This window comes from Halichoerus grypus, chromosome 12 (assembly GCF_964656455.1).
Source record: "Halichoerus grypus chromosome 12, mHalGry1.hap1.1, whole genome shotgun sequence".
Classification (NCBI taxonomy): Eukaryota; Metazoa; Chordata; class Mammalia; order Carnivora; family Phocidae; genus Halichoerus; species Halichoerus grypus.
The window spans coordinates 75052501-75078508 of NC_135723.1; the positions used below are offsets into that span (position 1 = coordinate 75052501).

General features: G+C 39.7%; 1 protein-coding gene across 3 annotated transcripts in view; it reads right to left on the reverse strand.

The window, feature by feature from the left end:
* Window positions 1-20223, reverse strand: part of CTTNBP2 (cortactin binding protein 2) — a 150688-nt gene extending 130465 nt beyond the window's left edge. For 2 of the 3 annotated variants that reach the window (XM_078059495.1, XM_078059496.1), the window contains exons 1-2: window positions 19999-20223; window positions 8461-8568 (exon numbers count right to left, since the gene is read on the reverse strand). In XM_078059495.1, the coding sequence (XP_077915621.1) occupies window positions 8461-8568; window positions 19999-20079 (189 nt within the window). In that variant the 5' untranslated portion in view covers window positions 20080-20223. Of the gene's footprint in view, window positions 1-8460; window positions 8569-18936; window positions 19077-19998 lie in introns of those variants that run through there. The other variant, XM_036077138.2, reaches the window with a different exon arrangement.
* Between the last annotated feature and the right edge of the window lie 5785 nt (window positions 20224-26008).

Below are 26008 nucleotides of genomic sequence, written 5' to 3' on the forward strand. Positions count from 1 at the left end.
CCAGTGTAAAACAAATGGTACATCATTGAGCTGAACAATGAGCTTTAGTTTGTTCTCACAGATATCCTAATGATTTATTAATAATCATCAGCAAGAAAATGTTGCTTGAGTGAGTTCAGTTGCTTATTAAAAAAATACTGATAAACATTTTGCTTTCATAGCACCATCAACCTTCATCTCTTAATACATAAAAAAGCACTATTTCGCCTGGCATTCCATTTATTTTCCTTCACTAATAGTAAATGTTCATCAGGAAAATAAAATTTCTCAGACGAATCAGAAGTGATGCTTCCTAGGTCTGTCCTACTAGACAAAATACAGTGCTATATAAGAATCATCAGCTAGTTGTATTTTATGAAAAATGATTTGCATGCAAGAACAACACAATGTCTGGTCAACTCCTCTTCCTTTTCTCTAGACATGGAACAAAAGCATTATCTCAGCAGACAGAAAAGGAAACAGTTTATGTTTTCATGAATTCAGCTCTGCTCAGCAAATTCATTCATTCATTAATTAAAATGAACAAAAAAGGTTATGTTTTGGTCAATCAATTGCCTGAAATCATAGGAGAATTTTGAAACACAAAAGGCTGCATGTTTTACTTAGCTGAAACCAGAAGGCTCCTCTTTTATCATGATTTAGCAAACATGTCATATGAGGAAAACCTCACAATCCTCTGTAGTGTAGCAGTAGCTGCTTTCAAAATCGGAGTGAAAGCATTCTTCTGTTTAATGATTTTATTTTATTTGAAGAGATTGCCTTTGTTCTATGTGAACACTCCAACACTGAGCCATACAACTATAAAGGTTTTTTAACAGAAAAAGCATTTAATTTCTGCATATAAACCTATAATGCAATTTTAAATGTGGTGTGTTTTGGAAGAGTCATGAAGTTTCTTAAATGGGCATTTTCAAATATTTAATTTTGAGGGAAATAGTTCAAAGAAAAATCACCTGTTTCCTAATAAAATGTATTTTTAATTCCTGTACAGTTAACATACAGTGTTTATTAGTTTCAGGTGTACAATATAGTGATTCAACAATTCTATACATTACTCAGTGCTCATTATGATAAATGTACTCTTAATCCCCTTCACCTATTTCACCCATCCCTCCACCAACCTCTCCTCTGGTAACCATAGTTTGTTCTCTATAGTAAAAGTTCGTTTTTTGTCTCTTTTTCCTTGTTCATTTTGGGTTTTTTTTAAATTCCACGAGTGAAATCATGTGGTATTGGTCTTTCTCTGACTGACTTATTTCACTTAGCATTATACCTTCTAGATTCATTCATGTTGCAAATGGCAAGATTTCATTCTTTTTTAGGACTAATTTTCCATTGTGTGTGTACACACACATATATATGGTGTGTGTGCATATATATATTTTATATATATATGCACACACATTTCCTTTTTTAAAAAATATTTTGTCAGAGAGATAGAGAGAGAGAGAGCACAAGCAGGGGGAGCGGCAGGCAGAGGGAGAAGCAGGCTCCCTGCTGAGCAAGGAGCCTGATTTGGGACTCAATCCCTGAACTCTGGGATCATGACCTGAGCCGAAGGCAGACGCTTAACCGACTGAGCCACCCAGGCGTCCCACACACATTTTCTTTATCCGTTCATCAATCTATGGACACTTGGGCTGCTTCCATAATTTGGCTGTTGTAAATTATGCTGCTATAAACATATGGGTGCATATATCTTTTCAAACTGGTGTTTCTGTATTCTTTGGGTAAATACCCAATAGTGGAATTACTGGATCACATGGTAGTTCTATTTCTAACTTTTTAAGGAACCTCTGTACCATTTTCCACAGTAACTGCTCCAGTTTGCATTCCCCCAACAGTGGATGAGGGCTCCTTTTTCTCCACATCCTCACCAACACTTGTTGTATCTTGGGTCTTTGATTTTAGCCATTCCGACAGATGTGAGGTGATATCTCATTGTGGTTATGATTTGCATGTCCCTGATGATGAGTGATGTTGAGCATCTTTTCATGAGTCTCTTCGCCATCTGTTTGTCTTCATTGGAGAAATGTCTGTTCACAACTTCTGACCATTTTTAATTAGATTTTTTTTTTGGTGTTGAGTTGTATAAGTTCCTTATATATTTTGGATACTAACTCTATTGGAGAGGTTATTTGCAAATATCTTCTCCCATTCTGTAGGTTGTCCTTCAGTTTTGTTGATTGTTTCCTTTGCTGTGCAGAACCTTTGTATTTTGATGTTGTCCTAATAGTTTATTTTTGCTTTTGTTTCCCTTGCCTCAGGAGACCGATCTAGAAAAATGCTGCTATGGCTGATGTCAGAGAAATTAATTACTGCCCATACTCTCTTCTTGGATTTTTATAGTTTCAGGTCTCACATTTGGGTCTTTAATCCATTTTGAGTTTATTTTTGTGTATGGTATGAGAAAGTCATCCAGTTTCATTCTTTTGCATATAGCTGTCCAGTTTTCCTAACACCATTCATTGAAGAGACTTTTTCCCATTGCATATTCTTGTCTCCTTTGTTGAAGATTAATTGACCACATAATTGTGGGTTTATTTCTGTGTTTTCTATCCTGCCCCATTGATCCATATGTCTATTTTTGTGCCAGTACCTTACTATTTTGGGTTTTTTGTTTTGTTTTGTTTTGTTTTTAGTTTACTTTTTTTAGTAATCTCTATGCCCAATGTAGGGCTCAAACTCACAACCCTGAGATCAAGAGTCACCTGCTCTTCCAACTGAGCCAGCTAGGTGCCCCAGTACCATAATACTGTTTTGATTACTATAGCTTTGTAGTCTATCTTGAAATCTGGGATTGTGATACCACCAAGTTTTGTTCTTTTTTAAGACTGCTTTGGCTATTCAGGGTCTTTTGTGGTTCCAGACAAATTTTAGGATTATTTGTTCTAGTTCTGTGAAAAATGCTGTTGGTATTTTGTAGAGATTGCATTAAATCTGTAGATTGCTTTGGGTAGTATGGACATTTTGACAATATTTATTCTTCCAATCCATGAGCATGAAAGGTCTTTCCATTTCTTTGTGTTGTCTTCAATTTCTTTCATCAAGGTTTTATAGTTTTCAGAGTACAAGTCCTTCATCTCCTTGGTTAAGTTTATTCCTAGGTATTTTATTATTTTTGGTGCAACTGTAAATAGGATTTTCTTAATTTCTCTTTCTGCCAATTCATTATTAGGGTATAGAAATGCAATAGATTTCTGTATATTGATTTTGTATCCTGTGACCTTATTGAATTCATTTATCAGTTCTAGTAGTTTTTTAGTAGATTCTTTAGGGTTTTCTACATATAGTAACATGTCATCTGCAAATAGTGGAAGTTTTAATTCTTCCTTACCAATCTGGACACGTTTTATTTATTTTTCTTATCTGATTGCTATGGCTAGGACTTCTATGTTGAATAAAAGTGTTGAGAGTAGACACCCTTGTCTCATTCCTGATCTTAGGGGAAAAGTTCTTAATTTTTTTTCACCATTGAGTATGATGTTAACTGTCGTTAACATGTATGTTTCATATAAAGTATGTTGAAGTATGTTCCCTCTAAACCTACTTTGATGGGAGTTTTTAATAATGGATGTTGTATTTATAATGGAATGTATTTGAGCAGCATTTTCTTGACCAGTATTACTTCACAGCAGTGTTTCTCAACTGGGGGCGACTGTGTACCCCAAGGGGAGACCTGTTTGGCTGTCACACCTACAGAGGTGCTACTGGCATCTAGTGAGCAGACAGACCAGGACTGCTGCAAAGCACACTACAATGTACAAGATAGCCCCTCTTCTCACAACAACCACAACAAATACCCAGTCCCAAATGTCAAGAGTGCCAAGGGGAGATAACCTGCTTCAAAGCAAACCATTCAAAACATTTTTTTAATTGAGTTTTGAACCCAATGAACAGTTAACGTTTTTAAAAAGGAAGATCATTCTAGACAAAATCTGAACATACAGAGTCATAGTCTGAGAAAACTAAAACATGGCCCCAAATGACACTACTCGGGACAATTAATTTTAAGCATATGAAAGGTATATACAATGTTCTAAATGGACACAATTTTGGCATAATAAATCTCCACTAATATTCACTTCGAACTTTCATTTTTGTACCTGGTACACAGTAGGTCCTCAACAAATATTTGAGGGAAGGAGGAAAGGAAGGATCTATCTTCTTATACCATACACCAGGATCTTTTATAACATTAAGCCAAGATAATGGACTGCATTAGGTTATTAGATGTCCTCCAAAGTCCTCCCCTCCCAGGGAGCCAGCCATCCAGAAACATTCCCCAGAACTCGGCTAGGTGTGCCCACAAAAGTTCTCCCCTATCCACATGATGCTGCTTCTCCTTCATTTCCTCTCTTGCCTTCTTTACAACAGGTTTGGGATGTGGACATGGCATTGACTGTTTCAACCACACCAATGAGGCTAATTCCCTAAGGAGAGCAGTAAGATAGATATAATCTGGGCTGTTGACTGACCACTTGGCTTAGCACTACTTCTCCAGCATAGATGGCTCACCTGCAGACTGGCAGGAGAAATAAACTTCGTATTTAATCTATCATATTGTGGGTCTCTTTGTTGCAGCCACTTATACAAGGTAATTCTATAATTTTATATCCCCTAGGACGTAAGTACTATAAATGCATTCTATCCAAAGAAATGTTAAATGGTAATTTTTAAAAGTTTCAGTGCAAATAATACTTAAAAATCTGTATTATATACTTTATAGTAACTATAGGTTATGAGGAAGAAATGCCATGTCAATAATACTGTTAATTCTCATTTATCAATCTAAAAGGAAAAAGAAGGCATACAAGAAATCTGGATCCCTTTGACTAAGGTACTGATAAAAATTCTAGAAGCAAGATGGAAAAGAAGTAAAAGCCAGAAGATTCCACAAACTAAACAATTAGCATCAAATAGATGATCTCTTAACAGGCTATATAGTCAAACTTTGAATATACAATTAAGTTTAATTCAAAAGGCTCCGTATCTATCATGGTTTTCAGAAAATACAGCATATTCTCAATTAAACTTCACAGTATTTTCCTCTAAACTTCATTTGGCATATCTATTTGGTCAAAGATTTATTCCTACTTTTTGTGGATGAGAGGGAATCCTTGATAGAATATTTCTCATGCAATTAAGACATATTTCAGTTAAGCAGTTCATATTTTCCAAAAACATTGCACTTCTTAAAATATAATCCCCCCCCAAAAAAAATTAATCTCCTGAATACTACATCAGTTATAAAGCCAAGGAGTTTTATTGGGAAATATTTTTACCTTAAACATGAAAATAGTAAACGTACCAATATATGTATTATAATTGCATAACACCCTTCCTCCCATATTTATGAATTGTTCTGCAAAGTTTATTGCCATTAATCCAATGATCTATCCAATTTTTTGTGATACCTTGAAAACCAAAAACATCAGAGTAGGGGGTGCCTGGGTGGCTTAGTTAAGCATCTGACTCTTGATTTTGGCTCAGGTCATGATCTCGGGGTCATGAGATCAATCCCCATATGGGGCACCACACTGAGCATGGCGCCTGCTTTGGATTTTCTCTCTCCCTTCTGCCCAGTACCCCCCCCCCCGCCCCCCACCTAACTGCACGGCCACTGGCACGGTCTCCTTCTCTCTCTCAAAACACAAAAACAATATATCAAGGTAGCATGATTAAAAAAGTAAAAAACTTGGTCTGAAATTTTTTTTAAGATTTTATTTATTTGACAGAGAGAGAGAGAGAGAGAGCCACAAGCAGGGGGAGTGGCAGGCAGAAGGAGAGGGAGAAGCAGGCTCCCCACTGAGCAGGACCCTGGGATCATGACCTGAGCCAAAGGCAGATGCTTAACTGACTGAGCCACCCAGGTGCCCCTGAAATATCTTTTTAAAGATTCTCAAATGTGCTCGCTTCGGCAGCACATATACTAAAGATTCTCAAATTCTAAAGGATTTAAATGCCTCATAACACAATCATTTCTAAATTTTAATATAGTTCATGGTACAAATTAGCTATCTTTATTTTTGAAAAAAAAAAATCCCAATTTACATAGTAAGTTAAAAAGTATTTCCTACCTTCAGAGAAATATTACTTTTGACATTTTTCAAAACAAGGTGTATTTCTCTCCCAATTGAATAGCAACATACCGATTACTGATTGGACAGATTTTGAATTTTAATTCAGGATGTTTATCTCATAATATGAAATAAAAATAAAAGTTTCACATTCTCTCTCCTTGCCAATTTTTTAGCCAGTCACTAACTTGTTATCACAGTGACTGGCACTTAGGGGGCAGGGCTAGGGGGTGTGCCCCATATCCAGGAACTGTCTCAAGTCCCCCTGAACTTTCAAATGTCACTCTATTCATTCCTTTCAGTAGAACCTTCAGTCAATATGAAGACCTGAGCTAAAGAGTAACTCCCTTTTACACACAGACAAGCTGTTTTAATTTAGTTTTAACAAACAATCAATTTTCCACGAACTCTACTCTCACGTAAGTGTGCACTTTTGTTTGGAGCTTTACCAAAAGTCATTCACCATCTCAGGGAAAAAAGTCACCTCATGTACAGCAAATCCCCTCACTGTGTCTGAGTCCCAATACAGCATGCCTGGATCGGGATTCTTTCGCAATGATTGCATTCATGGCAATGCTGCGAATAGGTGCAAATCGCCGCTTACCTTATCATGTCTTCCATTAGACATGCCTGAGCATTTATATACTGAAATGTGTATTTTGTTATATATTACTTTCCTGTTATTTTATGTCACAATTAGGGCAGTGTACTGGTTATTTTTAACATAACCTACTTACATATGCACTTATCCATAAACTTCATTGCAGGACAGTAAAAGAATAATACAAAACATTTTATTTTTTTAAAAAAAAGCAAAACAAAACAAAACCAAAAACACATGCCTAGATTTGGAGGGATGCAAACCACTGACCTAGAATATGTAGTAAGGTTCCTTGCAACTCCAACATTCCTTGATTCTATGCAAAACTTTCAGTTTGGCAAGCCCTCATTAGTAAGCCTTTAATTCTACTTATAGTTGAAAGTACTGCAATTAAGTTAAAAAGAACTGAAGCCTTCATATCCAATTGGTCTCAAGAGTCTACACTCCTGGCCTCACAGGTCACCCTGTTTTCTCCTCGGGCGGAGTGTAATACATGTTAGTGATCCACTGCCTTAGCATTTCTCCTACAGAGTTCATTTGTCACTGGCAAGAAAATATACACTGGCAAGCAATGCAAATGTTTCCAATATGGACCAAGATGAATGGTGCACAAGTCTACGTAGCAAAGCTTGTCATTCAAAAGGCACCACCTTCAATTTGTTATTGGCTTGCAGACGGTAGAACTCTACTCCCATTTTTCGGAGGCAATCATTCTCTGGTCATCAGACTGAGCAGTAATCATTATCCCCACTGTACCAATTTCCAGTTTGTGAAAATGAACGGTAGCCACCCCTTCCTCACACTACTGGATTCTCAGCACGCCCACAGTCTTCATTATGTCTGACCGTCCACCATGATTAAGTACCTCTTTCCCCCACTGTATTAGCACCCATAGGCAGCAACAATTTGACACTCATAGATTTTCATATGTTAAAATAACTTCCTAAGACAAAGTTTGAGGACATATTCCATGGGGCGGGGGGGTGGAAACCAAGCCCATACTTCATATATAATAAATATAACCATCCTGGCCAAAATGACCAAGAGCCAGGAAACACTTGATTGTATACAAAGTATTTAATATCAAAGAAAAAAGAAAAAAAAAAACAAACCACTTAGGTTTGGCTAATATGCCAAAACAAGTACAAGATTAAGAACAATCAATCGTAAAATTGTACATCAAGAAAACTTATTATTTTTAAAGCAACAGAACTTTGAGGTATTTATTATATTAGAAGATAATACTTCACAAGTTATGAAAATTTAAAATTCCTAGAAGATCCGATGAAAAATTAATAAAACTATGTGAAGGTATATATAGTTTTTAAGAGAGATATAGGTTAGTTTTTAACTCTTATAAGTTTCAGAAAATAAATCATTCATAATTTACACAGGAAGGAAAAGCTCTATTATCAGTAGTATCTTTTATAAAGGACTCTCATAATTTTTCCTCCCTGATCTCACATACATGTATGATACCAAATTTCCAATTTTCTAAAAACTTATAACCAAATAACCACATGAAACAATACAGCTCATGTCTCAAGTTTCCCATACTAAACAGTTTAGTCTCGATTCCCATCATTAGACTGACCATCTGACTTCAGTGTTTGGGTTTATAAAGATTATGGGTTGGCATTTGGGGTGAGGGATACATTTTAACCAGATGTAACATTTTAAATCTACATGGTTCAAAAATTAAGAAAAGCAGCTTCGCCACCGGCCCTTTGAAAAAAGGAAACGATACCGCAACAGGGCTGGGCCCCAGAAGCTTCTTACCCGCAGGGCCTCGATGACCAGGTCTCTGGCCTCCAGCTCCCCTTCCATCACGCTGAGGAGCATTCGAAGCTCTGATTTACTGAGGGTGTCCACATCAAACTCTTTTTTCTGTAACACAAATATTAAAAAAGCAATGAAAAAACCATTCATAGGACAATGCACATGTCTTAAAGGTATGCAAAGGATGTTTTTATCAGTGGCTCAGCCAATCCCAGAAGCACAGGGGCCCTGTTCAGCAGCAGATAATCTATGCCCAGACCTTCCGGGGGGGTAAAAACTCGAAGGCCAAAGTCCCAAATCTCTTCATTAAGGAAATCTATCTTCCTAGCCTGCCTGCGCACCTGGATTCAGAATCTCTTCAAATTGTGACAGAAATTTAAAGTCTCTGGAGTTTCTATCAAAACAGGCCTAGTCTATGTTCAGGAAAAGTTGCAGAGGTAGCAAAGAAAGCACAAGAATATATTCCTAGAAGGGCCCCAACATAGAGGCTCCTGGAGGTTATTATAAATTCCAGGACATCCAATAACAACAGGTCATGTTTATAGAACACTCTGCAGCAGAGATCACCAGCCGGCAGCCTATGGCCAAATCCGGCCTACAGAGGTGTGTAACTTGGGCCACAAAATGTTTTGGGTTTTCTACTTAGCCAGCATTTTAAAAAAAACCTAAGATGTCACCAGAAAATCCAGTCTCTGATTTCCTCTGCAAAATCGAGATGACTGGTTAACCCTGGATTCACATGCTCACAGAGCAATAATCTGCAGAACCAAGTAGCAGTAGTCCCTTGAGAAGGAGCATGCTCTTCCCTTTGCTGCCCTGCTCTCCCCACCACACACACACAGGGCAGGCATATGTACTTTCAAGAGGCCTGGCCCACCACCCGCATTTAGTCAACCGGGCCTGTGGTCAGGTGAGTCTGGAACCTGCTATGCGGTTATCAAACGCTTTCTTAAGCAACGCCTCTGTAGCTTCTTGCCATCCCAAAGGTAGGCTGAGGCTAGAATAAGTGAGCCCTCCAGAGACTCAATTATACCACAAGGTATCAGCACCATGACCCAAGGATCACGATCCTCATCTATCACTCTTCCAGTCCGTTGTCTTCTCCACATTCCTTCCCTGGTAACTGCCTGCATCCAGTCTCTCCTCTTTAAATCCCACTAATGTACCACTGATGCCCAATACTTTTGTGTCCAACTCTGCCCCCTCCTTTCCTGACAACAAGCTTTATGAACAGGTTTTCTGGTAGCCATCTTAGAGAAAATCAACTAGAGCGCTCACAGCCCTGCTTGGGTGAATCCACAGGCTGAGCTCCCTCTACACACATAGTCCACGGCGCCCTCCTGCGCAGAGATTCCTTTGATTAAACCCATTACCCTCAGAGGGAGGGGAACACATGTTCATCCCCAAATGCTTCAGAACACCCAACCTCAGAAGCTATTCCTCAGGCCATTCCAGAACACTGTTTCCCATCTGCATAGCATCCAATGGTTTCCAAAGTATTCAAGAAGAACCAAATCGAATAGGTAAGATATAATCTCTATCTTCAGTTAAGAAAACCACAACTCAGAGAAGTTGGATAACATACACACATTGTTCAGCCAGGAAATGACAAAACTACACCTAAGTGCTATGACTTGTCTACACGCTTTACCAGCCAGTGACAACAGTCTTGAGATAAAAAATAGTGCCATCCTATCAATCAGCTAATAAGAACAAGTTTAGCACCTAGATACCTGACCCAATATTATCCTTGTGATGACATAGAAGTAAACATGGCAAGCCAATAAATGATTCCAGGGGCTTTCAAACAGGCATAACAAGAACTGGCTATTTCTCGGTTTCAAAGAAACCTTCTAGAAGGAGATAACAGTACAAAGGTGAAAGAGACCAGAGCTAGCTGGTTCTCCAAAAAAAGATTTTAAAAGGATCTTTCTCTTAAAATTGTTTCTTTTTACACATACATTAGAGCAGTTGTTTGGAAAGGCAGGGGCTCAGGATGGAAAAAGAGAAAAAGAAAAACCTACAGCAAAACCTAAAGGATGTGTTATTTTGAGGATGCCCTTGCTTAGAAAGTTAACTTAAGAGATATTCCCTATTGGGGCACCTGGGTGGCTTGGTTGGTTGAGCTTGCGACTCTTGGTTTCGGCTCTAGTCACGATCTTAGGGTCTTGAGATCAAGCCCCACATTGGGCTTCGCACTCAGCGTGGAGTCTGCTTGAGGATTCTCTCTGCCCCCACCCCCATCCCACTCGCATGTGCTTGCGCTCCCGCTTGCTCTCTTTCTCTCTCTGGAATAAATAAATAAATCTCTAAGAAAAAAAATTGAGATTCCCTGTGAATAGTAAAATCTAATATACTAGGGCTCAAAATCTGCTCCCACTACATAGTGGGGTCACACAGGTCTTATAACCCAATTGTTCTCAAAGGTGGGCATGCGTAAGAATCATGTGGAGCCCTTGTTAACATGGACTGCAGGGCCCCACCTCTGGAGTTCCTGATACAGGTCTGAGGTGGAGCCTTGAATTTGCCTTCCTAACAAGCTCCTGTTGCTGCCGCTAGTCCAAGGACTACACTTGGAGAGGCATTTCTGTATCTTACCTGATCTGTTTTCTCATCTATATAATACACATCCTAACATTTACCCCGCAAAGGTTTTCTGAGCATTAAACAAGAACACATAAAAGAAGTGCTAAATAAAAGTGGTGATTGTTATTATTCAAGCTGAGAGCACCCAGATGTTTTATGTAGGGAGGAGTGGACTATTGGCTATATGCCTATTTCTTTGAAAATCTACCAGCCTAAGTCCAATAAAAACTCAGCTTATTGACTCTGATGAAAGACAGACTCTTTTATCCTGCTTTTTCCCACTGAGATGGCAGAGTAAGCTGCAATTCATACATGCTTTAGAAGGTAATGTTTTATTAATGCTGCTGCTGGTTGTTCTAAAGATTTTAATTAATTGTATATTTTATTGTCCTTGTTTCCCCGAAGCTTCATAAGCAAAGTACTCCATTTTAAATACTAATAAATTATGAAAGACATTGCCAAGATTCGGATTCACATTAGAGTCAGGAGTGCTTGCTCTGGATCTATCATCATCAACATTACATGGGACCTGCAACCAACACTTCTGTTTTTTAATGTATCACCATCAATAAAAAGGGAAATTCATTAAAATAAAAAACACTGTTATAAGGGTTCTTGCTAAACCATTGGTTAGGTTACACAGAATGTTAAAAAAAAAATAATAATAATCTGTTTCCCCTCACAGTGTATTAAGTGATGCACCATTTTAAATATAGTTTGTCTGCCTGCCTGCCTCTCTCTCTCTCTCTCTCCTCTGTTTCTCACCCCTGGGTCCTCACTAAAAACATTACTACTTCCTGGCCTTCAAGAATAAGAATATAATAATAATATTTTTCAATTGTCATTCTCCAATGCTTGATGGTACCATCTACTATTCTGGTAAAACAGAGTAATAGGAAGTATATGAAATCATGTTAGAGGTCATTTATTTACAAATAAATTCAAAGCACTTTAGTACTGTTAGAAATATAAAAAAATCCCAAAAGCAAAAATCCCAACAAAAAAGTATGTTAGTTTCATATGAAGTGGCATTTATCTGACTTGACACATGTACGGTACAGAAATACTCAGATACAGAAAAATTATTAATGTTTTTTGGCTTAAAAACAAAATAACTGTTATAAATCTTTTATGTTTTAAACCACATTGAGGTGTGATTGACATACAAAATGCTGTACATATTTAATATGTACAACTCGATGAGTTTGGAGAGACAGGAAACCATCACCATAGTCTAGGCCATAAACGAATCCATCGCCTCCAAGTTTCCTCCTTTTTTTTTTTTTTTATAAATTTTATATTTTAAAAGGCAAACTAACTTGATAACCTAATTTTCAAAAAAAGAGAGAAGACAGGATAGATCCAAATGCCACCACTCACATAAAAAATCAGGATCTCTATCAGGACATTCATGAAAACATGATACCCCCACACCTCCAACAACATCAAAATCACAGCAGACATGTTCACACACTGAGCTTTATTATTATTGTACTTGTTTTCCTCAATAAAGAAAAATCAGATCTCATCTTTAAGTGATAGCAAGGCACTCAAAAAAAGAAAGAAAAATCCCAGCTAGATTTCAACTCCACAGGCCACCCTTCCGCCTGTCATGTTTGATGGTTGCCAGGAGAAGTACTCCAGGAACCATGCTTAACACCTAATTTTAAAAATCTGGCACAGGCAGCTGGTCCTCAAACAGAGACAGCGCCTTCTTTGGGATATAAACATATATACGAAAGAGGAGACCCAACCCCAAACTCTTACTGTTCAACACAGAAGTCTTCAACAAGCTCTAAATCACTTGGGGTGGGCGTGGGGAGGGCATTCTTCCAGATTTTCTTATACAGGCTCAGAGAGAGAGGGAGGGAGAAGACAAAATAGAACTTGGCTGAGTTAAGTCGTCTTTAGTTGCCAGAACTAAACATAGGCCAATACCAGTTACCTCCACTACCACTCCACACCCTCACCTCTGGAGAAAAAAAAAAGGAAGAAAAGAAATCTAAAATACTGGGTTTTATGTAGCGAATTTCAACAGTCACAGCCAAATAGGGCCAGGAGATCCTTACCCATATCTTTTAAGAATTAAAGGGGTCAGAACATTGATGGTTGTCAAAGAGCATTTAAGAGAGATTATGCACCACAGTGGCCAAAGTACCCCTCAGATCTTTGCCCAAACTTACCAGTAACGGTAAAAAGCTAATGACCAAACACAGAGCCAGACATGTTCTCTGGCACTTCCCACAGACACCAAGACCATCTCCTCCGGGTTTCAAATCTAGTGGGCTACCCTACATTTGATCAATGAGTTTACCACATGGGAAGGAGGTGAGGCACCTGAGAAAGCCAATGGACTAGAAGGACATTATTTCATCTGTTTGGACTGCAGGTTTCTCAGCGGTAAAGTAAGAATGTTGTACTAAGTGATCCCTAAAATCTCCCCCAGCTCCCAAATGTCCTGATTTCACAGACTATCAGGGTAACTGGATTACTGGACTGAGGAAATTTAGGTCATTCCATGAAGCCTTTGAGAAATAGTTGAATTGATTTTGCCTCTTTGCTCTGAACTTATAGAAATGTGTTTTCTTCCCAGTCTAATAGTGCATGCTAATAATTAATAAGGCGCATTTAGAACTTCCTATGTAAGATTTATGGCTTGGGGATGAGTAAGAGGCTGTAAAGAAGGGGAAACCAATGAAATCATCTTGAAATTACAAGAAAATAAAAAGCTGAAGACTAACATTAATATGAAAAAAATCCAACTTTCCAGGTACACAGAACATTTATAATATTAAAATATGAATTCAGACAATTATATGGATTTTCACGAAGAAAAGTACATTTTCATGCTCTAAAACTATTTCAAATCTGACATTACATCCTGCTTTGAGATTATTCCTCCCAGTTTCCTCTATGGAGAAAAAAAGGTTACTGACAGGTTTTGCATACCTTTGATTTTATTCTTCCTAATCCTTTGTCCTCTAATTCTTGGGAATCCTACTTTTCTTCAGGACATAGTTCAAATCCCACTTTCATAGGTCCTTATGGACTCCAGAAATCTCTCCCCTATACTCAGTCTTACAGTCTGCTCTATTACTTCATTTGGCAATTAATCATGTTCTGCCTTATGTATTTCCTCATATTATCTATCTTAATGCTCTATTTTTTCACCCCTACTAGAAATGTGGGGACAGCCAGAGTATTAAATCCTCTCATGATTCTACCTAACATGCATGCCCACCCACATTTGGTATAAAACGCCTATTTCACGCAATATGAACACACAAAGCATGTAAATGTGTAAAGATACACTTGTCTCAATGGCCCGCTCTAAGGCCAACTGAGTAACTGGTCAATCATCTTTATTCATTGTTTCAAAAATCATTTAGAGCAATCTAAACTAGGGCTACTTGGTGTGGGGCTTTAAAGCAACATACTGAGAACTTCTCCATGGCCTTGCACCTCAAATCAACCCCACTGCCTGAGGTCTTTCATGCAAGACAAACTGAGTATACTGGAAGGAGGTAGAACTGACAAGTAAATAGAATGTCAGGAAGGAAACCTGGTAATGGATATAACTAATTTTAAGGACAAGAAAACTGGAATGAAAAGCAAAGAAATGGCTCGGGCAGGGGTGACAAGTTCTGATAATTAAATGCGGCTGCATCCCTTTTCCTTCTTTCAGATCTCCTGTCTCCATTTCTTCTTTGGAAAAAGAAAAAGAAAAAAACCACATCTCAGATAAAACAAATGCCTATTTCCATTCTAACTCAGCTTTTCCATATTCCATCAGGCCTACATGGGACATATCCACATGTGAACCAGCATCCAGATCCAGTAATTGTCCTTTAAGAAGCTTATCATGCATTGAATATCAGCTTGATTATCTGTAGGTGGTAAATGGCAGCACGCTGATTTTCAAATGAAGAGGCTGAGACATAGACTGCTAGATGATATTCTTACAGTTACAAAGCCCTTCTGTGGAAGAACTCGGGCCTTTGGAATCATCTTTTTGCCTTTTCAATGAAATATAAAAGTGTCAGAAGCAAATCATTTATGAACAAGCATTCATTCTGCATAGTGATGTTAACTTAGCTATACTGCATTTACTATAATAATCTTTTAACTCCATCCTTAATCTACTTGGTTATTTACTAACAATTTCAAGAGCAATTTTTTTTCCTAAAAATCAGGATTTCTACATGCATGGCATCGTATTGTGCACAGCATTAATAAATTCTCATTATTTTTGTACAAGTTATTTATAAAAGATGAACACATCTTTAAAAATCCTTTGATTTCAATGTAATCATCATCATCATCTTTCTCGTAACTGTTCTCCATTTTTTTTTTTTTTTTTTACTTAATGTCTAAGAGAAAAGACAAGTTTCCTTTTCCATGTTATACAAGTCTTGCAAAGGAGCTCCAACAGAGAAGAAGACAATTGAGTGCATTCAAATAGTCTTTTCTAAAACAACACTCAGATGTGCTTAGGTGGCAAAGTATATGGGGCAGAAGGGAGAGAAACTGCTCCATCTTTCCTAGGCACATTTAAAGTTGAATTCAGGTTCCAGATTTCTGGGCATTTGCAGACTATTCCAAAGCCTTGCCTATCTTCCTGTCCAATCTTTCCTTTTATTCCCTTTTCCTGTTTCCAAACTTCTTTCCATTTCTGTCTTGACCCCCCTCAATCATCCCCTCCCTCTACACCCCAGTGGGTGATTTGACCTTGACTCTATTTTAGGAAGAATTCAGGATGGGAGGGATGCAGTTACCATTCCCAGCCTCAGCCATTACTCTGAAGAGAGATAATCTAAAGGGAAAACTAATAGTATTGTAAATTAATTTTTTAAAAACCTGTGAATCTGAAATGTCACCAAGAAAAGCAGCTTGGAAAGAGACAATATACAAATACAAATAAGAACAAACAAACAAAAATCAGAAAATCAGGGTCATCTTCCAGAAACAAGAAAAGCTCTGTAACATCTATAATGTTAATTACTACAAATCATAGGCCAACAACTTAGTAACACACAAAGTAAATTTCCCAATTAGCCAAACAATAAGTATTATGACACAACTTCTTAGTGAGTGCTCATTTTCTTCATTCCATATTAGCGAAACACCTACCATGTATTTGCCTGGCACAGTGCTTAACCTTTGCTTTCTTTTGGAAACAAAACCCACACAGCTTTTCTTGAAGGAGGCTGCTCTCTTCCAGCTCCAGCCTTGCTGTGCATAAGATCAACAGGAGATATCTGTAAATGGCTGAATAAGTACTCAGTCTGTGAAACATTTTCTCACCTCATAAAGTTACATGAAACACAAGAGGATATAACCAACTGGCAATCTAGCCTAGGCATGGATTCAATCACACAGAAGACAAATGCTTTTCTCCAAACAAAATTGCTCCTGTAAGAAATGTAATAGCAATGATACCAACAACAATAATAAAGTCAAAAAACAGGCACAGAAATATACATTATTTAAGAAGAAAAAAGAGTGAAAAGCATCATGTTGAAAAGCATCATAGTCTAATAGTGGGGAAATATTTCAGTCGATTTCCTCAACTTCTAACCTATTTTTCTAAAGCACTCTGTTGAGACTGAAGTTGAAACTCTATGCTCATCTTGGAAAGCCCCTCCCATGTGCCCCAGGCCACCCTTCAAGGAATCCTAAGAACCAGTTACATGGCACACAGCTTCCTGCTGTCTCCACTTCCAAGTCCTCCTTCCATCTCAAGGCCCAACTCAAATGCCATCCTTCTGTGGAATGTTTCCAGGTCCTTTCACTAGGGATCCTTTCCATGACTCCTCCTCCCCAGACTCCTAATATAAATTATTTGTGCCTTTCATGACATCATCATGTCTGATTTGATTCCTTGGCACTTATCAGTTTCTACCATTGGAATGGGATGTGTTACTTTTTATGGTGGCAAAGATGTTACTCGTGATGCCACCATCTTGGTAAGTGGGTGGTAACGTGTTAAATCTAAATTATTCCCTACTTAAAAATTATGCTGTGAAACTTTCAATATTCTATAGCTGCCATATAACATGGTTGTTTTAAGAAAGCTTAGCAAAATTGGCTAAGAAAGTGCTTTTCTTTGCATTTACATTCAATATTGTCACCTGGAAACAAAAATTTCCAAGGTACCAGCTGCTAATTTAATATTCCTGTTGTGCATTTAATAAAAGCACTGTCCAAGTTTTTTTGTCATTATCACCATGACAACAAAAATTTATATCTACTTTTTGCATATTAGCTGCTCCAGAAAAGTCCAGAATGACAAGAATGTTGGTCAGCTTCCCAAACACAGCTCTAAAGAGATCTCCATTTTCCTTTCACTCTTAAATTCTTTGGTGACAATAAAAAAGCAGGAAGATTTCTGTTTTCCATACTGCCTTATTCATTAGGAGTTATTTTCAGAGTAGAAATAGCAATATAGCCTATAAAAGTCATCACATTTGGCTAAGGCACTGAAAATAACCCAGGTCTCTCGGCATGGTTCACAGCAAAGACTATTAATATGATCCTATTGAATAATGTAGCTGTTACCCAGCTTTACACTTGGGATGCTTTCAGGATTTAAACAGCTAAGAACAAGGATCACAAACTAAATTTAAAACACTCCACTGAAAATCACATTAAGCTGAAAACTATAAATTAAACATGTCTCTAAGCAACAATCTAAATAGTCAAAACTTAGTGAAAACACTCACTTTCAAAAATAGCCTACTGCTTTGGAGTCTCCATTGGCTCATGACTGCCAAATGTACATACAAAAATGCATAATATGTAAACTAATTCGAAATGAAATAAATCTCTAAAATGTAAAAAAACTTATTCCCTAAAAATGAAAAAAATTTTAAGTCCTCAGTTGCCATGAACCCAAAATGCATAAAAATGTCTTTGATTTTTAATCATCAGATAAGAAGCAGTTAAATGACAAATATTTAAAAATCAAGCTATAAGTCAAGTGGCTGATACAGGAGGACCATACGTTATTAAGTGAAAAGTAAAATGCCCAGTTTACTGCATAATAAGCCATCATCAGAATTTTACTAAAAAATTATTTAAAAAACTATTAGATTAAGCATCCTTACTGCATCCTCCAAGGATTCTACAGAAGTAACAAGTTTTACTTTCACAGATTTTTCCATGGCTATCACTAACCAGGGAGAAATGATAAAATCCCCACCTATCCACAGTGAAAAATCAGACTCCTGAAAATTTTCAACAGCAGAAAGGGAACAGGGACCTTGTTAACACAAAAATCTGTCTGGCGCCCAAGAATCTGTTTGCAATCTAACCAAATAAAACTATAGATCAGTTACAGACCATAAATCAGATGTTTGTGTTTGGTTTAATTGTCAGGTGATTAAAGACTGAGGTATTGTAATAGAAAGAAGGCTGTTCCAAGTCGATTAAACAAATTCAACCTTCCTGGAAAACAACACACACCCTTACCTCTTTTTTCTCACTCCCCTCCCTTTAGCATCTCCTGGGGATGAAGGTACCCAATCACTTCAACTTCCCAGAGAGGTTTGTGTTGTCTTAATAGCTAGCTTCCTTATTGTATTTCACAAAAGGGAACTGATTTCACTGCATCACAAGCGAGCAGGTTTCATTTGAAATCTTAAGTTCACGTTTTCCATGCAAAGAATGAAAAATCAATTTTCCTCAAAGTTTCAGATTAAAACTTGCAAGTTTCACAAGTGGAAATCAGCAGCCCTCCTCCTCCTCCGTTTTTCCTTCTCTCCCTCTTTTTTCCTGCCCAGGCTCAGCTCAAGTAGCCTCCTCCACCTCCACATCTCTCCTCTACCTCTCCAGAAAGCCCTACGTCCAAATAGAGAGGGAAGAAATTCAAATAGCCCAGATTATTCACACCTGGCCCTGCCCTCTGCTGCTCGAACACCGACTCTGTTTAGGAAAGAACTGCGGGGCGTCCATGCTCTTCTCAATCCACACCACCCGGAATCTCCCGCTGGAGCAGCGGGACCGCGCCAAGGGTGGGAGGCGCTCCCAGGGCTGCCTTTCTTTACAGATCCTTGCAGCTCCTGCGAAGCTGCTTCTCAACTCCGAAAACGTTCCCACCCAGGAAATGTGGGTCCAGCCCTCCCCCCTCCACCAAGGTAGGGGCTGGAAACCACCATTCAGTCTCTGTGCACAGGGATATTGTGGGGCCGAAAGTGGGGCCAGCGTTGGATGCAAGCTCATTAGGCTTCTAGATCCCAGCGAAGAAGAACAATGTGTGGACACCAGGTGCTGAATCTCCACCTTGCCCGGGCACCTTCTAGGGAAGAACGAGGACACCCTCCCATCCCGGCCCCCCATCACCAAGTGACGGGGAGGCAGGCAGCTAGGACGCAAAGCTACGACGCTAAGCGGGAGGCAGCAGCGCCCAAAGCCGACACCGGGCCTCTCTAAAGGGGCCTCAGGCACATGAACACACACACAGTGGGCATCCCCACACCTGCCTGGCGATGACCCGTCTCCCCCTAGCTGCCTTCCTGGGTCCGCTGAGAGATGCCAGGCAGCCCCGAGACACGCGCCCACCACCACGCGCGCAGCTAGAGGCGAACAATGGGGGGTCAAGTTCGCCTAGAAACACACGCCAGCCCCCGCCCCTGACCAAACCCCACAGCAGCTGAGGGAGTGGGCAAAGGGGTCGCACAGGACACACGCAGGGAGCCCCGAGAACCGGGAGGACCGGGAGTGCTTCCCGCGGGGCTGGGAAAGGACGGGAGGGATCCCGAACCCAGGCGGCCGCCTCACCCTCCTCGACCCGGACTCCGGCCGTGAGGCACCGCAAGGAGGGGGCACCCACGGAAGGGCTACCCAGCGGAGGGGGCACCCCGGGGAGCCCGGGGTTGCGGAGCGCCCCGGAGCGCAAGCCGGGTCCAGCCCGCGCCTGCACTCTCCCCGCGCCCAACCCGGGACCTCGGTTACCGCCGCCTCCGCCGTGGCCCCCGCCGCGTCCTCTGGGGCGCGGGAGAAGTCGGGCTCGCAGCTCGCGCCGTCCGTCGCCATCTTCCTGCTCTAGCGGATCCGAATGCGAGCTCGGAGCGACGGCTCCGGGTTCAGCCCTCTCGGCGCGGGCGGCGCTTAACTCGCTGCGGTCCGGGGACGCGGGCGCTTGCAGCCCGGCCGCCGCCGCCGCCGCCGCTCTCCCTCCTCCCCTCGCCGCCGCCCCCGCCGCCTTAACCCGCTGCGCGCCGGAGCGCCGCCCGCTGCCGCCGCCGCCTGGTCCCCGCCCCCGCCCCGCCGCCCCGCCGCCCCGCCGCCCCGCGCCTGGCTGCCAGCAATCAGCCGCGCGTGGAGGGAGGTACGGGAAATGGGCACGCGCCCCGGCCCGGCTAGGAACCTGCGCGAAGAACGGGGATCCAAAGCCCCGGACGAGATGGAGGAAAGAAAGCCCAGTAGGTGATTCTCCCGGCACGGTCCCCACCAAGCCGGCGGTGAACAGAACAACCGGATTAAATGTCAGGCCTCCCGATTCTGAATTCTCTGTACCGTCAAGGAAAAGCCTTCACTTCAGCCCCCTCTATCCCACCGCTAGGAATCACACAAGGCATCCTTTTCTTCTTTCTTGGATTTTTTGTTGTTGTTGTTGTTTTGGTTTTTTTGCAAGACTGCCACCAGGGCGTTTTTCACCTCCTGGTGTATATATTGGACTTTGTTTTGTTCTACCATTGCCTTGAGTCCTTCTCCGAAAACCATCAACTCCCAGATCAAAATTTGTCTTGCTACCCTTTATTCCGTGGCACCTGGCCCCTTGGCCTATTCCTTTTTTACAACCTCTTTTTCCAAGAAAGGTGGAGCAGGGCCTTTGTTTTGTTTTGTTTTTTGACCCGCAAGTCTGGGGTATTTTTTGAAGGGCTAACCACGAAATGTTAAGTGCCATTCTTGTAAAAGGAAGCTCTCTACTTTTAAGAGAATTTAAGAGACCCCCATGAGGTGGGGACAACACACACACATTTTTTCCTAAAAATTGATTGTATGGGAATTATAGGTCTCAGAAGATATATCATGAGATGAATTAGACCCAAACTCTTAATTTTCTCTTCCCACATCTGATTCAGTTCCTACCCTTTCCTGCCAATTCCCAGAATGTGAAAATCTATCACCTTATCAAGACCATATGGTACAGGCCTTCCCAAATCACCAGATCCCAAAAATGTGTTGAAAGCACAAAATCAAATGGAGGCATTCAAGCTGTGTCTCAAAAAAATAAATTCAAACCACAACCAAATCCTGGACTTAAAATTCTGGAAGATGAATGACTGGAATGTTCAGTCCAAGGGTTAACAGATCAAAGCTCATTTTTTTTAAATGGCAGACTCCTAATGAAAGGTTTTGGCACTTTAATTGCTTTGCTTTCCAAAGTAGATCTAAATCTGATACAAACCAGGGCAGAGAAAATCTTTTCAAGGACCTGAAAAGGGTGGATCAATAAATTGTTAAAAGTTCCTTCCCAGAAGGGATCTACATCAAGAAAGAACTTTCACCTGGAACCCTGGGGTTAAGGGTCACAGGCTTGGAAATCACCTCCAGGTTATCTTGTAAGCAGAGATGATCATTTACTTATTGTCTTTGACTTTATTCTGGTAGCTACTCCCTCTCTGAACCCTCTGATTTCCATCTCTGTTCATTATATCATTTCTTTTATCAAACATTCTCTATGAAATTGCTCAATATTAGAATAACTAGACTCTTTATCCAATGAAAGAAAAGCATTTGACAGTAAAACTTCAATGCTGAACTGATAGTAAAAACTTGAAGTTTGAATCCAAAACATTCCTTGTTCTTTTCAAAATTCATTTTTACACATCAAAAGGCAATGAATTTTCTTGACACTGATGTTCAATTACTACCACAGAAATTAACTGGTTCCCTTCTAGGGGAAAAAAATAAAATAATAAACTTCACTTAGGTGTTAAGAACTAGGGATATGACATGACAATATCCCTGAGAAGCAACTCCCATTTATTTTATACATGCAGTTCAATTAAAAAAAAAATCATTGGGAAGAAATAGTTTCTATGAGTCTAAATACAATTAAAGCAGAGTCGTCACAAAAGATTCAAACCCTGAGCGACTTCTTCCCTCTCACTCCCCTCCCCCCCTTTTTTGGTAAAATAAAAATAAACAGTTGAAAAAAAAAATCACAGAACAGCACATTTTCTAAGGGCCAAAATCCAAGACCTAGGAAAGAAAATAAACAGCATTTTGTCCCTACCTTAAAGCCGCCACTGCCTATTGCCAAGGATTGACGGAATATCCCACCCTACTGCACAGAAAGCACACTAGGAGTTAACTCCCTCACCAGTGGCCTGGCCTGGGGCTGCTTCTCTACCGGGAGGACACTTGCTGGTTTAAATTCTCTCTTGAGAATTAACCTCTATTGAGACTGCAAATTAACTCTTTCTGAAAGACTTTCTTTGCACAAAGACAGGCTCTACTAGAGTCAGACCAAATAGATCTGAAAGAGTAGTGACTTGATGGCTCTAGAAATTAAATATTTTGAAGCTTCATTAAATAGCTTAAAAAAAAAAAAGACATCCCAGGGCTCAAGTGAAAATTTCTGAAAAGCAGGGGAAAGGAAAAGATATTTTTAAAGATTTTATTTTATTTATTTGAGAGAAAGGGTGAGAGAGAACACAAGAGGGGGTAGGGTCAGAGGGAGAAGCAGACTCCCCGCTGAGCAAGGAGCCTGATGCGGGACTCGATTCCGGACTCCGGGATCATGACCTGAGCCGAAGGCCATCACTTAGCCAACTGAGCCACCCAGGCACCCTGAATCATGATCTTTTTTTTTTTAAAGATTTTATTTATTTATTTGACAGAGAGATAGAGAGCACAAATAGGCAGAGCAGGCAGAGGGAGAGGGAGAAGCAGGCTCTCCCGCTGAGCAGGAAGCCCGACGCGGGGCTCGTTCCCAGGACTCTGGGATCATGACCCAAGCCGAAGGCAGCGGCCTAACCGACTGAGCCACCCAGGCGCCCCTGAATCATGATCTTTAATCAGTAAATTTCTTTCAGCATTAAAATGGAAGAAGAGATACTGAATATATTGCAAACAGAGAAAACTATTAGTTACATTGTCTTCTTCTCTGAACATAATGATGTGGCTGACCCACTGACAAACGAATTTATTTTGTCAGATTAAAACCATTTATGTTCTGAACCCTGGAATGGAGGTGCTTGTGCTGAGCTATACTCCGAGATTCTCTTTTAAGACCAGTGAAATGGGTTGCTGCAGTTAGGAATGCAGACTGTGGTTGGGGAGCCAAGTGGTTCTCTGATTAAACCATGGCCTTGGCCTCACCAGCCACATCCTCCAACCCACTAAACCAAACACCCAGAGAGTTATATATAATGATGCAAAGGTATTCTTCCTTCCATGTGAGAAGATAAAGGAACATACACATATCCAAAAACAGTTTCCCTGGTAGAGTAAGAGAATTCTTTATTTCAGTTAAATGACAACATTTTTGTGAACTCTAAAGAGCAAACCATATGTTAACATGTCTTAGTATTGCCAAATGACAAAATTACTGAGTAGCAAATCATTTCTGACTGCATCCACAAGGCTATAGTTATACAATTTAAATATTCCAGACCACGTTTATCCCTGTCTACACCATGGTGACCCACCTAGAAAGCCCCAGATCTTGACACTGGGAACTCTAACAGAAAAGAGCCGACGAGCTTGAGTGCCCTGTATCTATCACATGTTTTTGAAGCCAAGGCATTGCCAGAAATGAATTTTCATATGACCTAACTACATTCCCTCATAGTCAACTTGTCATTATCTACATGTGCTTAGGCTCTTTGTGGATTTTACTCAGTAAATTTAATCCTAATCTAGTTAGCCGTTCTTGTCAACAACCTATGGTTTTGGAATGCCTCCTCCACCAACTGCAGTTGGTGTGTGCCAAGGGAATGCAAGCTAATTTTACCTAAGCTAAAGCAAAACATAATTAGGAAATTAAATCTGCTAGGTAGGATGCAAGCCAAAGCCAAACATAAATATATCATTATAATCACTCCCAGCCCCTTTTAACACCACCTTTAGCTGGAGACTGCATTTGGTCATTCAATGCTAAAGTGATGTCCAAATAGAAGGTTTTATTAAAGAGTTAAAGGTACAGTAAGAACATTATTCCCCAATCCAGTCACTCAGAACAGAAACTCCGGCTAATTGAGAACAATGAAGCAATGTTGATTCAGTTCTATTGAATGTTTTTAAAATCTTAAACCATTACTTGTTAATTTCAACTCTTATCTGCAGAAGTCATTTACTAAGGTAAGTTCTAGTGCAAAAGATGTTTTAGTGCAAAACCATTATGGAAAAACAATTTTAACAAAGAAATCTGACCCACTGCTGCCCCTCATCCACCTGAATTGGAAATGGATCTGAATATTTCCGTTTATTCAGCCTCATTAGCAACCCCACAAGCCTGCAGTATGTAGTTACTAGGCAACCACTAAGGCAGGGGTGTTTATACCATTAGGCATCAATTATAACAAGCTTTATTTTTCTTAGAAAGTTTAAAAACTTTATAAATAGGTTGTGAGATCAGATCCTTTTCTCATCTGATTAGGAGTGTAGAGCTAGCTATAAAACCAAAGCTGACATTTTCTTTTCACTATGGAGTATGTGATACTCAATTCAAAAGGAAATGTAGTGTTTGAAGAATTAGTAAGAACAAAATATTGATGCCCTTCAACTTTAATAGATATGCAGGTGGTATTTATGATCCACGCAGTGATGATTTACTTATGATACAAAATACAGGAGAAAAGACATGAATGTGTAAGTCTCCCATGTAAAAATGTGAAATAAGCCACATACATCAACATTTTCCAGGCAATCATATTCAATTAGCCGTACACTAAGTTAATAGAGTTTCAAATGGCTTTAGAATTTTTTTTTACGATTTATTTATTTGAGAGAGAGAGAGAGCTTGAGTGGGAGGGGCAGAGGGAGAGGGAGAGAGAATCTCAGGCAGACTCGGCACTGAGCGCGAAGCCCAACGCAGGGCTCCATTACAGGACCCAGAGATCACAACCTGAGTAGAAACCCAGCCGGACTCTTAACTGACTGAGCCACCCAGGCAGCTCCCCTTTGGAATTTTTGAGACATAAATTCCATTTTACATCATCCAAAATCTCACTTGATGACAACAGGTTTTTTTTTTGGTCCACCATGACATATTTTTAATTCAAATCAGTTTAGCTCACTTAAAATTGCCTGAAAATATGATGCCATTATTTGAAAAGAAATAAAATAAATATATATGGCAGAAGTTATCCAATTAACCAACAAATATAAAATAAAATTTAATTCACAATATTTTTAAAACAATGTCATGGCTAGACTTGAAGGTTTAATTTTATTTATGATTCAAGAACTGAAAGAAAAAGCATTAGTTGCTATTTCATTCCGGGGAAGGGGAAGTCACTTATAGAATAAAGAAAAATACTTCTGACAAATCAACATTTAAGTAGTCTGGAATGTTTTATCCTGGCAATTAAAGAAATTTAACCACTGAAATAATTTTATGCTAGCAATACAATATTTTTTCCTTATGGAAAAACAGAAATAACCACATACTGATTATTACTATCAGAGTCAACATCCCTTTATCATTACAGCATCTTTTAATGTTCATGATTTATCACTTTCAGCATTAACCTCTTCATTGTTAAGAATCACCCAGGTGTCCCCCAACTGCTCCCCCTGTTTGTGCTCGCTCATGCTCTCTCTCTCTGACAAATAAATAAATAAAATCCTTAAAAAAAAAAAGAATCAATTCAGTTGGAAAGTATTTTACTGCTACTTTTTCCTTCCTTCAGATCTGCTAAGGACCCCACTTTGTCAGCTTTCAGCCTCTACTTCCTGATTACTAACCATCCAAAAGGGATGATGCCATTTGGGTCATGAGACACCTTTG